The sequence below is a fragment of the Poromitra crassiceps genome (assembly GCF_964638095.1).
Source record: "Poromitra crassiceps genome assembly, chromosome: 16".
Lineage (NCBI taxonomy): Eukaryota > Metazoa > Chordata > Actinopteri > Beryciformes > Melamphaidae > Poromitra > Poromitra crassiceps.
The window spans coordinates 33,395,503-33,408,698 of record NC_139645.1 but is presented as its reverse complement, the minus strand read 5'-3'; the positions used below and the strand labels follow the sequence as shown (position 1 = coordinate 33,408,698).

Genomic DNA, 13,196 nt, shown 5'->3' with positions numbered 1-13,196 from the left:
TGGTTATGCTTGGTTCACACCTGAAGCAACTCAGAAGCAGCGTGTCACGGAAGCGTCCTGTCAGCTCGACTGCCACGCTACACCAGTCACACCAGAAGCACTCTGTTTTGCTCCATGCCTCGCTCTGTTTTGCCCCATGCCGGGTCACAAGTTGCATTGACTTCATGCCTGGCTGCTCGCATCCTGCTCACGGCTTGCACAAAAAATAGACCAGACACCGAAACTATCGCTGCAGCACGCGTGCAGTGTCGCTTCAGTGAGGCAACGTGCTGCGGCTGCTATGATTGGTCTATCCTGTTAACTCATTCATGGCCAGTTTAGGACTGCCAATATTTAGCACAGGCCAAAGATTTTCATAATTGTTGGTCATCTTTCAAGACCCACAGTAAATTATCTATTAGCACCAAAGTGATTTGCAATACCTCAAAATGAAGATGTACGTCTCTGGGTTCACCAGGAAAAAAAAATGAGCTTTTAGCATGTTCTGTACTCTACTTATAGCCATTTATATACACCCTGTTTTCACCCAAAAGGTCTCCCTGAGAAGATAAACAGGAGAAAAGGCAATTTTTGTAAAGGGCACAATCTCAGGCAGAACTCGCTCTCAATTATTTTATTTTGAACTGTATTGACATCAGACATGTAAATATTATTCGTTATGACACAAATGACAAAAAATAAATAAAATAATAATAATATATATATATATATATATATATATATATATACACATGAAGTGCTTTTTTTTTACATTCAACAATACAGTTTACTCAGTGTGAGTGAGTGTGCAGACAGACACACAGACAGACAGACAGACACACCGACAGACAGACAGACAGACAGACAGACAGACAGACAGACAGACACACACACACACACACACACACACACACACACACACACACACACACACACACACACACACACAATCCCCCTTTTATCTTCGTTACGTTGTTTCCGGGTCTGAGTACTGCTGGCGTCTGCTGCTGTGACTGCCGCTTCTGCCTTGTTAGCTGTTCGTGTGTTTATTTTGTTTTGTTCTGGTCCACCCGTCCTCGTCCATGTCTCCCTGTCCTACCCTCCCTGCTATTTGATCGTTCCCGTTTTCCCCTCGGCTATTCAACACGTCCTCACCGCCCTCTGGATTACCCGTCAAACTGATCAATCATTTCCTCATTCCTCCGATGATCAAACACATCTCTGGATTACTTTCTCCCGTTGGATTTATCATTCCCTCTCACTGCCTGGACTCCTTCTGCTTCTGTGACTGCCGCTTCTGCCCGCGTCCTTACTTTTCGTTATTGTTAGCTGTTCGTGTGTTTATTTTGTTTTGTTCTGGTCCACCCGTCCTCGTCCATGTCTCCCTGTCCTATACTCCCTGCTGTTTGATCGTTCCCGTTTTCCCCTCGGCTATTCAACACGTCCTCACCGCCCTCTGGATTACCCGTCAAACTGATCGATCATTTCCTCATTCCTCCGATGATCAAACACATCTCTGGATTACTTTCTCCCGTTTTCTCCCGGCTGGCACACAGGAAGGCGACCAGCTCGTGCAGCGCGCCGAGGGGCGTTTCAATGGCGTTTCTCCTGTCTGCACAAGGAAGCGTTTATCCGTTTTCTGTTTTTCCTCTTGCTCAATTTCAAAACAACAGCTGCGGTATGTGTTTGTTCACGTGTTGTCTGTTTGCCTTAGATGCCAGGGACCTGAAAACATGTCACAGGCTGGGGAAGTGTTTGAACTACACGCTGTACTAATAAAAACAAAAACACGTCAAACACGTCATTGGCCCTCTGGGCTATTCCTGTTAACACGTCAAAGACGTCTTTGGCCCTGAATGAGTTAATAAGGACGCCGAAATGAAACTGCCTCCGCGCAGCATTGCTTCAGCATAGGATAGACGTCAGGTGTGTTTGGGCCATTAGGCTTAGCTTCTCAAACAGAGTTCTTAACATGGTTAGAGTTAGCTTCTCAAACAGAGTTCTTAACATGGTTAGGGTTAGCTTCTCAACAGAGTTCTTAACATGGTTAGGGTTAGCTTCTCAACAGAGTTCTTAACATGGTTAGGGTTAGCTTTTCAACAGAGTTCTTAACATGGTTAGGGTTAGCTTCTCAACAGTGTTCTTAACATGGTTAGGGTTAGCTTCTCAAACAGAGTTATTAACATGGTTAGGGTTAGCTTATCAACAGAGTTCTTAACATGGTTAGGGTTAGCTTCTCAACAGTGTTCTTAACATGGGTAGGGTTAGCTTCTCAACAGTGTTCTTAACATGGTTAGGGTTAGCTTCTCAACAGAGTTCTTAACATGGTTAGGGTTAGCTTCTCAACAGAATTATTCTCAACAGGGTTCTTAACATGGTTAGGGTTAGCTTATCAACAGAATTATTCTCAACAGGGTTCTTAACATGGTTAGGGTTAGTTTCTCAACAGAATTATTCTCAACAGGGTTCTTAACATGGTTAGCTTCTCAACATAGTTCTTAACATGGTTAGGGTTAGCTTCTCAACAGAGTTCTTAACATGGTTAGGGTTAACTTCTCAACAGAGTTCTTAACATGGTTAGGGTTAACTTCTCAACAGAGTTCTTAACATGGTTAGGGTTAGCTTCTCAACAGAGTTCTTAACATGGGTAGGGTTAACTTCTCAACACAGTTCTTAACATGGTTAGGGTTAGCTTCTCAACAGAATTATTCTCAACAGGGTTCTTAACATGGTTAGGGTTAGCTTCTCAACAGAGTTCTTAACATGATTAGGGTTAGCTTCTCAACAGAGTTCTTAACATGGTTAGGGTTAGCTTTTCAACAGAGTTCTTAACATGGGTAGGGTTAGCTTTTCAACAGAGTTCTTAACATGGTTAGGGTTAGCTTCTCAACAGAGTTCTTAACATGGTTAGGGTTAGCTTTTCAACAGAGTTCTTAACATGGTTAGGGTTAGCTTTTCAACAGAGTTCTTAACATGGGTAGGGTTAGCTTCTCAACAGTGTTCTCAACCATCATCTGAAAATTATTTAACCAAGAAAGCTGACTAAAAGCACACAGTTGTCCTGTACAGCCACAACTTTCTGTTAAAGTGCCTGGAAACCAAACATAAATATTTGAACAGAATTGAATGTCATCAAGTATGTAAAATTAGGAGCTGCACTCTCTATGTTCTCAATGTGATTGTATGCCCTGAAGGCTGTTCTGGAAGCGTGTGACTGGAAGGTCGTCGGTTCAATCTCCAGGACCGGCAGGATAAATCTGGTTGGGGAAAGTGAAAAGGCAGCACTTGCCCCTCCCTCATTACCACCACTGAGGTGCCCTTGAGCAAAGCCCTGAACCCCAACCGCTCCAGTGGAGCTGATCAGTGGCCAGCAGATCAGACTGTGGTTCTACTGGTCAGCTTCCAGGTATGAATGTGTGTGAATGTGAACAGGGTGCTCCTGAAAAAGAGAGCATTGCTCTCAGTGAGACTGCCCCTGTATAAATAATGGTAATAAAGATTTAAATAACACCAAGTTTGAAGTCAATCAGACAAACGGTTCTCGAGATAATCCACTTTTGTCTACCTACTGAGCTGAACATACAACATGATTTTAATGGTTTTAAACAGGTGTAACCCAGCTCAGGAAATGGGTTAATAATTAGAAATAGGTCAATAATTAGAAATTAGAAATGATAAATAAATAACTGAACTACTAACTTAATCTTTGGGTTAGCGCTTTAATTATGTTATTATTAGAATTTATTTTCTATCGTTTGTTCCGCCCTTTTCCCTTATTGAATTCCAACCGGAAGTTTTGCAGTGTATTTCCAACCCAGAGATTTTTGCAGTACACAATCCGGCAAATTCCATGTGTGTTGATTCATTGCAGAGAGAGAGAGAAGACAGCCGAAAAGATAATTAATTGCTCCGTGAAACAGTCTTGCGTTTATCAAGCAGACAGAACCGTGTGGAAATCTCAAGCCAGACGGGTTTTCATTTATTTGAGACAAACAAGTTATATCAGAGACTTCACCTGCCGACAGGACCGCTTGGAGCGGGTTAGCTCAGCTGTGCAATTAGCACCACTACACGGCCTCAGTAAGCTACCACAAGCTAACGTGAGCATGCGCTCCTCAGTCAAATCCTGCTTGGGTCGTTGAGGCGTGATTTCTAACCCCACATAGGATAAGCAATAACCATGCCCTGTGCCCGCCTACGCAGCAGTCAAGCGCCGGGATTGGCCAGGCGCCGATGCTCACGTGAGCCAATGGGACGATGATTAATTGACAAGCTCCTGGTGCGCAAGCAGACTGACAAGGCCTCAGTCTGCATGCAGCTCGGCGTGAGCTGCCAACATGACAACAACATTACAAGGGTAAATTACCAATGTTTTAACTAATTTTTCTCCATCAAAACTTCTGAGCAAAACTAACACAGTTAGATTGTTCTTATAGCACAACTTTTTTCATCTCGTCTAATCCCATCAATCTGCATCTATTAGCTATATATAATTATATATACTTTTGGTTTTATTGATTGTGTTTTTAACTTTATCTAGGTTTTATGATGCATGTTTTTGTAGATTGGTGTTTTACTTTTTTGGTAGGCTATTTATAATTTATTTTACTTATAGCTTTATTGGTTGTGGTGTGTTCAACTTGTTATCTATGGTTTTATTGCATGTTTTGTATAGGCTATTGGTGTTTTACTTTATTGCTATTTATAATTTATTTTACTTTTGATTTTATTGGTTGTGGTGTGTTCAACTTTATCTATGGTTTTATATTGTGTGTTTTTGTAGTTTTTTGTTGGGACTGGAACAGGGATTCCCAGCTGTTCTGTAGAACAGCTGACTGGACTTGGGAAAAATTTAGAAAAAACTGGACTTTTTTTTGTATTTGATTTTGTCTGCTTGTTGAAGCTTGGGACTAAAGCACCTGGGTTTATTCATCTTTTAAAATAAAGATGTTTAAAAAACTATTGCTTGTTACATTTATACAGTGCTGTACCTTTTCTCTGGGTAAGAATTGAGCTTGAAATTAACAATATGATACATTATATTATATGAGGAAATTAACGATATGATACATTATATTATATGAGCTATGAAACTGAACACAACACCGTTTATACAGTGCTGTACCTTTTCTCTGGGTAAGAATTGAGCTTGAAATTAACGATATGATACATGATATGAGGAAATTAACGATACATTATATTATATGAGCTATGAACGTGAACACAACACCGTTTATACAGTGCTGTACCTTTTCTCTGGGTAAGAATTGAGCTTGAAATTAATGATATGATACATGATATTATATGAGGAAATTAACGATATGATACATTATATTATATGAGCTATGAACGTGAACACATGCATGTTTTTGTAGATTGTGTACATTGTGTAGATTACAATTATTATGCTTATTATTATTACTATGCTAAGGAAGGTAGGTGACCATAATTAATTTAAATGTCCGCTCTCGAAATCGCTGTCCGTTCTCAAGAGCTATTCAGTTGGTTCATGAAATCGCTGGGCTGCGTGCCCTCCAGTGTTTGTGGTGTGGGAGATTCCAGCTGTCAAAAGAAGAAGACAAAAGACTTGCTCCTGGCCAATCCCAGCGCTTGACTGCTGTGTAGGCGGGCACAGGGCGTGGTTATTGCTTATCCTATGTGGGGTTAGAAATCACGCGTTGAGGTTTACTTTCTGTTACAGGCAGAGTTGAGTTGACGTTGAACTTATCAGACGGTTTCCGAGCCGAAACTACGGGACCGCACGGGGTGCGGGTTATCGGTATGTTAGCAGCACTCCAATGACTCGGTAACAACACAGGCTATCACTCAGCTTTAGCTCGATTAGAATTGGTCTTTTGTTGAGGTTTTATTTTGTACAAACGTAGCTATTCTCATGCATCCAACATTTCAACATCTTTCCATGGTTTGTGTATTTATAAGTTTAAAGGGAAAAGTGATAAAATAAATTGTATTATTATTTTATTAGACCGAATTATTGTTTTCCAATTGTTGAAAGTGTTTTCTGCAGAGGGAAAATATATTTTGTTTCATTAAAAGGGGAATAATCTTTGTATTGTATCAATGTTAAATGTATTGTATGTTGTATTGATTAATCACGTATGGCTAAACTGAAACAGTTATTGCTATTTTCATTTGATATTTGTATTATCATATGCTAAGCATATTTGATGATATTTGATTGGAATAACTCTATTCAATTGAGAAATTGGAATCTGAACCACTAGAGAATACATTTCAATGTAAAGTATTTTATTTTACATACAGCTATGATCTGGTAGGATGTTGTACAACAGAAGAGAAATATAAGATGAGATATAAGGAAGGAAACTGAGACTATGAGCCTGTTTCTAAATGCAGGTCAGGTCTTATATTGAGAGACGAAATCCAGTGAAGAAGATCCCAGTGATTCCAGTAGATGGCGAGCCACCCAGCTTGATTCCCAGGATTTCGGATCTACATTTCCACTGAAACAGCGGATGAACTATCTGCCTTTTGGTAGGATTGTGCCAGTCACCTGGATTGGTACTACGGTAGTTCAAACACGCGCTAGAGAAAAGTGCACGCGAACCCGATCGAACTCTGACAGACAGGCTGATCACCTGATCTGGTTAGAATAGACTCACACTGACACAGACACAGACCACACTTATACTGACTTACACTTACACTGACTACTTTTCTTTATATTTTTCTATTCTCTAGAGGGCCCAGTTTGTTATTTTTCATATCATGTACCTGTTCAAATTTAATGATGCAAACTAAACTTGCAGTTAATTGATTACACTTGTGTGGTTATTGCACTAAGAATATCCTAGCTCTTCAGAACCTAGAGCGACGTGTATATCCAGGAGTGGGTTACACAGGGGTATTAAATCATGGTTAAAAGATAAACAACTTTGTTCTCACACCTAATACACCCGTAGACCTCTGGTGGTACTCTGTGTACTATGTCTGTATTTTGTGTACATCCTTGTCAATGCATTATGTATTCAAGATTCAAGATTTTTATTGTCACTCCGTAGTACAAGTATCACGTGTGAAATTCTTGTGGTGTAGACTCCGTTACAACATAGTGCAAAAAAAAAAAAAAAATTATAAAAAAATTATAATAATTAAAAACAAGAGGCAACAAGCAATAAAGCAGTAAGACACGCCACAGACAGTGGCACATATGTGCAAATGGCATGAACATACTTTAAACATAATTAAACATAATTAAACATAATAACATTCTGTTAGGTGCAAATAGCATACCTAATTAACATACTATTGAACATTAGTCATACGTGATGGTAGCAGCTGCAGTGCGGTACAGTACGGCTACTACACTATTTGTATATGTTAAGGAGTCTCGTGGCCTGCGAGAAGAAACTGTCCCTCAAGTGATTTGTGTGTGCTCTTGGGACCCTGTATCTCCTCCCTGAGGGTAGCAGGGAGAACAGACTGTTGTGGGGGTGGTTTGTGTCTTTGATGATCTTCATGGACCTCCTGAGGCACCGCTGGTTGTACAGATCTTGCAGTTCTGGCAGCTCACATCCTGTTACGTGCTGGGCCATGCGCCTCACCCTTCTTAGCGCCCTGCGGTCCATGGTGGTGCAGTTCCCGTACCAGGTGGTGAAGCAGCCAGTCAGCAGGCTTTCAATGGTGCCTCTGTAGAAGTCCTTGAGGATTTTTGGCCTTAGCCCGAATTTCTTCAGGCGTCTGAGTCCGTGTAGTCGCTGTTGGGCCTTTTTGACAACAGTGGCGGTGTGGTTGGCCCATGTCAGGTCCTGGTGGATATTGACTCCCAGGTACTTGAAGCTGTCCACCCTTTCCACCACTTGATGCTGATGGTGATTGCGCCCCCCCCCCCCCCCCCTTCTGTAGTCTACAATGATCTCCTTTGTCTTGGAGACGTTCAAAGAGAGGTGGTTGTCCTGGCACCATTGTTCCAGGGCTTCCACCTCCTTTCTGCTGTCTCGTCGCTCCTGGAGATCCGCCCCACGACTGCTGTGTCGTCTGCAAACTTCACGATGGTGTTCGAAGTTTGAGTCGCCACGCAGTCATGGGTGTAGAGGTCATACCAGAAGGGGCTGGAGACGCACCCCTGTGGCGCTCCTATGCTGATGGTCAGTGGGGATGAGGTGAGGTTGCCCACTCTCACCACCTGGCGGCGGTCTGTTAGAAAGTCCAGGATCCAGCTTAGTCCCAGGTCCTTGAGTATGTATTTACTTGTGTGTTTTATATTTGATTATGTTTTTGTGTGTATGTATTCCGGGGTGTATTTTAATGTAAACGCCGCCTGTGGACAGGTGTTGAAAATTAGTGTTCTGCTATAAAGACTAAACACTGTGTATCTGGTTGTTGTGCACATGTATGAACTTACATCTCTAATGCTCTGTGATGTCCATATCAAATAAACTTAACTAACTAACTTTTGTGCTGCCAGTAGGTGGTGCTATGAGTATGTGTATCTCAGAAATTCGGCACCGCACTCCGTCGGGTTCCCAGCAGTGCAGTCCCCAGGTTTGAAGTCGATCGGACGAACAGTACTCTAGATAATCTATTGTGTTGCCAGTAGGTGGTGCTATGACACATGTCTGAATTGCATGACATTTATTTGACACTGCACTCTGTTGAGTCCAAAGCAGCGCACCCTGCCAAGTTTGAAGATGACCGGACAAACGGTTCGTTTTGTCTTGCCAGTAGGTGACGCTATGACTATGGACACCTCCGAAATTCAGCAGTGCAATCCGCCGCGTTCCCGGCAGCACACTCCCCCAGTTTGAAGTCGATCTAGGCCATTTAAAATCTAAAACATTGCTGTAGCGCCCCTTTATGGCTGCATTTCTCCCCCTAGCCAGATTCATGTCAGACCCCTGAAAAGTGTTTTAGGAAAATTTGGAGGAGATCAGAGCAATTACAACTCGCCTTACAACTCCGTAAGCCTATGGACGGACGGGCGGACGCAGACACACACACACTACTGTTAATTTTGTCGATTTTTTTTTTAATTTAGTCTTAGTCTTAGTCCCGTGATAAATGTCCTTGTTAGTCTTTGTCATATTTAGTCAACCTCATCCTGTTTTTATTTAGTCAAGTTTTAGTCGACTAAAAGCATTTTAGTCTCAGCTTAGTCAAATAAAACCATAAGTATTTTAGTCTAGTTTTAGTCAATGAAAACTGTTCACATTTTAGTCTAATTTTAGTCAATGAAAACTGTTGAATCTACTGATGCGCTTGCACTAGTAATGGTATTTTGAAGCAGTATTGGCAAATCTTTCCCAGGGAAAGTAGCAAATGCTGACCCTGCCCACCTGGGCCAGTGTCGGCGTATGGCGGTAGCAACGACAAGTGGACCGTATTACAGTCCCTGCTCAGCCCGCAGCTGAGGGGAGAAGGAGGGTGGCTGTGCTGTGTGGAAAGCACTCAGACTTCTCTGGATATAATGTAGACAAGCAAGTAGCTGTACATTTTGGGAACACAATGCCTCATACACATATAGATAAGACCCTTAGCTAAGACTGGGTGGGTTCTGTTGTAACTGTGATCTCTGTAGGCCTAAATGTGTTTTTAAGACAGCTAAATATCAGCTACATCTATGATGCTGCAGCACAGGAACCTGAACTGCTGCATTGAGGAGGGTGAATCAGTCTATAATTAGTGTTAATTTTGTCGTCTATTTTTTAATTTAGCCATAGTCTTAGTCCTGTGTAAAATATCCTTGTTAGTTTTTATCATATTTAGTCAAGTTTTAGTCGACTAAAAGTTTGAGTATTTTAGTCTCGTCTTAGTCAATGAAACAAAGTCTGAACATTTTAGTCTCGTCTTAGTCTTGGGGAAAAAGGTAGTCGACTAACATTTTCCGTCATAGTTTTCTTCGACGAAATTAACACACACACACACACACACACACACACACACACACACACACACACACACACACACACACACACACACATGATTATCGCTTGGTGGTATTCCAGCCTGGTGTTGTGTGTGTAAGTAAATGGTAAATGGACTGCATTTATATAGCGCTTTTATCCAAGGCGCTTTACAATGTGCCTACATTCACCCAAATAAGGTGTGTGTGTGAGTGTAGTGTTAATTTCGTTGACAAAAACTATGACGAAAATGACTATGACGACTACCTTTTTCCCCAAGATTAAGAAGAGACTAAAATGTTCAGACTTTTAGTTTCATTGACTTACGAGACTAAAATAGTCAAACTTTTAGTCGACTAAAACTTGACTAAACAAAAAGAGGATGAGGTTGACTAAATATGTAAAAACTAACAAGGACATTTTACACAGGACTAAGACTACGACTAAATTTAAAAATAGACAACAAAATTAACACTAATTATAGACTGTTTCCCCCCCTCAATGCAGCAGTTCAGGTTCCTGTGCTGCAGCATCATAGATCTAGCTGACATTTAGCTGTCTTAAAAACATTACAGTAGTTACAACAGAACCCGCCCAGTCTTAGCTAAGGGTCTTATCTATATGTGTATGAGGCATTGTGTTCATAGGCGATTCTAGATCTTTCAAACAGGGGTTGAACAACCCCAAAGTCAAATGTTACTTAGATTGGGGGGATTCCAGTTGGGGCTGTGCCCCCCCTGGATAAAGAAATTTTGTAAATTTTAAAATAAAATGCATTAATCTGGGGCACTCTGAGAGCAAAATGAAGAGGCTAGTATATATGAAGAACTACACACATCACATTAATATCCTCTTCACAATGCTGTGGCTTTACAATGATGAAAAAATAATAGTCTCCTTAGCCTATTCTATCTGCATATTAACGTGTTTCTCAACCACTGATACGGCCCAGAAGTCACATGTTCACGTGCCTTCTCCGGACCGAGGCATGGGTCCCTGACGTTGGGCTCGGACCCGGCTGCTGCGGTAGTCGGAGGCGGGGGTGTGACAGACAGGCGCAGCCTGCGTGGTTGTCACTGTCACCGGTCGTCCACCACCGCTTCCCCCCTCTTCTTCGTCGTCCGAACTGAGAACAATGTTGCTCCTGCCGCCGGCTGCTGCTGTTATTGTTGCAGTCATGTTTCTCTGTATCAGTCCTAGTTTTCTTAGAGAAAAGTTGGGTTGACCCTTTTAGCCATGTTAAATATCTTCTGTCTCGCCTGCCTGTCGGTATGTTTCCTTTGTTGACACGCTGTCGCTGACGTCTGACGCAAGCACGTAGTAGCACGTAGTACCACGACCAGCGCGCATCACGTGAGCTGAGTTGAGAGGTCAAGTACTGATTTATTTTCTTCAGAAACACAATGAATCGAGAAATTGCATTGAATAATGTCGCATGATTGTGTTCCCAAAATGTACAGCTACTTGCTTGTCTACATTATATCCAGAGAAGTCTGAGTGCTTTCTGCACAGCCAGGCTCCCTCCATTCTCCCCTCAGCTGCGGGCTGAGCAGGGACTATAAATACAGTCCACTTGTCGTTGCTACTGCCGTACGCCGACGCTGGCCCGGGTGGGCAGAGTCACCATTAGCTACTTTCCCCCGGGAAAGAGTTGCCAACACTGCTTCGAATTACAATTACTAGTGCAAGCGCATCAGCAGATTCAACAGTTTTCATTGACTAAAACTAGACTAAAATGTGAATAGTTTTTGTTGACTAAAACTAGACTAAAATACTTATGGTTTTATTTGACTAAGCTGAGAATAAAATGCTCAAACTTTTAGTCGACTAAAACTTGACTAAATAAAAACAGGATGAGGTTGACTAAATGATACAGACTAACAAGGACATTTAACACGGGACTAAGACTAAATTGAAAAATAGCCGACAAAATTAACACTAACCAGCTCAGTAACCAGCTCAGTGGCCTTGTGGTCTGAGTGTCCGCCCTGAGACTGGGAGGTCGTGAGTTCGAACCCTGGCCGAGTCATACCAAAGACTATAAAAATGGGACCCATTTGCCTCCCTGCTTGGCACTCAGCATCAAAGGGTTGGAATTGGGGGGTTAGATCACCATATGATTCCCGAGCGCGGCGCACGCTCACCGGAGCTCACCGCTCCCCCAGGGGATGGGTCAAATGCGGAGAACAAATTTCACACATTGTGTGACAATCAGTGGGACTTTACACTGAAACGATTACAACTAAAAGTCTGAACATTTTAGTCTTGGGGAAAAAGGTAGTCGACTAACATTTTTCGTCATAGTTTTCGTCGACAAAATTAACACTAGTAACAAACCAGGTTACAGTGCTCTCTCCACCTACACAGTACTGAATGCATCTCCAATAAATCTAAAAACCACAGTAGCCTACCATTCAGCAAACATCTGAGAGAACAACTTGACCCTCCCACCCCCTGTTAAATCTGAGCTTAAGTCACCCACTGTGTCTGAGTTTACCTTTGAATTTCTCGTAGGGCTTCACCTCCTTTCCATACCAGATCATGACCAACGTCTCTCCATGTTTCCACTGTATGGCTGTGATGGAGCCAGTCACAGAGGACAAGTCTGGCCTGAGGACAACACTGCCCCCTAGTTTCCTGTAGAGGGTTTCTCCTGCAAAGACAAAAAGTATGGAAGCTGTGACATTTTAAATGTGAGTGTGTGCTTTAGTGGTGTCAGGGGGATTGAAGCAGCAATGCTTCAGCTAAACATCCAACCTGGTTTTAGACCTGAAGGCCATTTTGACTGTATTTAGGGATGCACGATATTGAATTTTTTCAGCCGATACAATAACCAATAAATATCTGCTTCTCCTGGCCGATAACCGATACGATAACCAAGAATCATTTCACGTTTTTGTATTAAAAAAAATGTTATTGCCGTAACTTGGAAACAGGTTGGTAGGCCGGGTATAGGTAGATGGATGTCTGAATTAACCCCAACTCTGCCCTTAGAAAAAATCACATATACCATCAGGGGTAAACAGGAATTGTTTGACAGCATTTGGGGCCCTTTCATTTGTTATCTAGAGAGGACAGATGTGGCCGACATGATGGAAGCGCCTGGGACTGTTTGAAAGATTGACTGTTTTTGTTTTCATCTGCTTTTTTTTGATTCTTTATTCCATTTGCTCTCTATATTCCATTCTATGTACCTGTACATGAGTCAAGATGTAACTGAAAAAGTCTAAGTTAAATTAGTCAACCCCCAGGAGAATCATGGTCTGTATGTCGGTGTGTTTCTTTGTTTTGTTTGTTTGTTTGTTTTTCTGTTGTGCTATTGTGGGGAGGGGA

At 42.0% G+C, this 13,196-nt stretch overlaps 1 protein-coding gene across 1 annotated transcript in view; it reads right to left on the bottom strand.

The window, feature by feature from the left end:
• Nucleotides 1-11,042, bottom strand: part of LOC310791600 (protein NLRC3-like) — a gene marked incomplete at both ends in the record, with an annotated part of 370,782 nt that extends 359,740 nt beyond the window's left edge. The window contains one exon of the mRNA XM_083653266.1: nucleotides 10,865-11,042. Coding sequence (XP_083509392.1) covers nucleotides 10,865-11,042 — 178 coding nt within the window. The remainder of the gene's footprint in view (nucleotides 1-10,864) is intronic.
• Nucleotides 11,043-13,196: the final 2,154 nt, after the last annotated feature.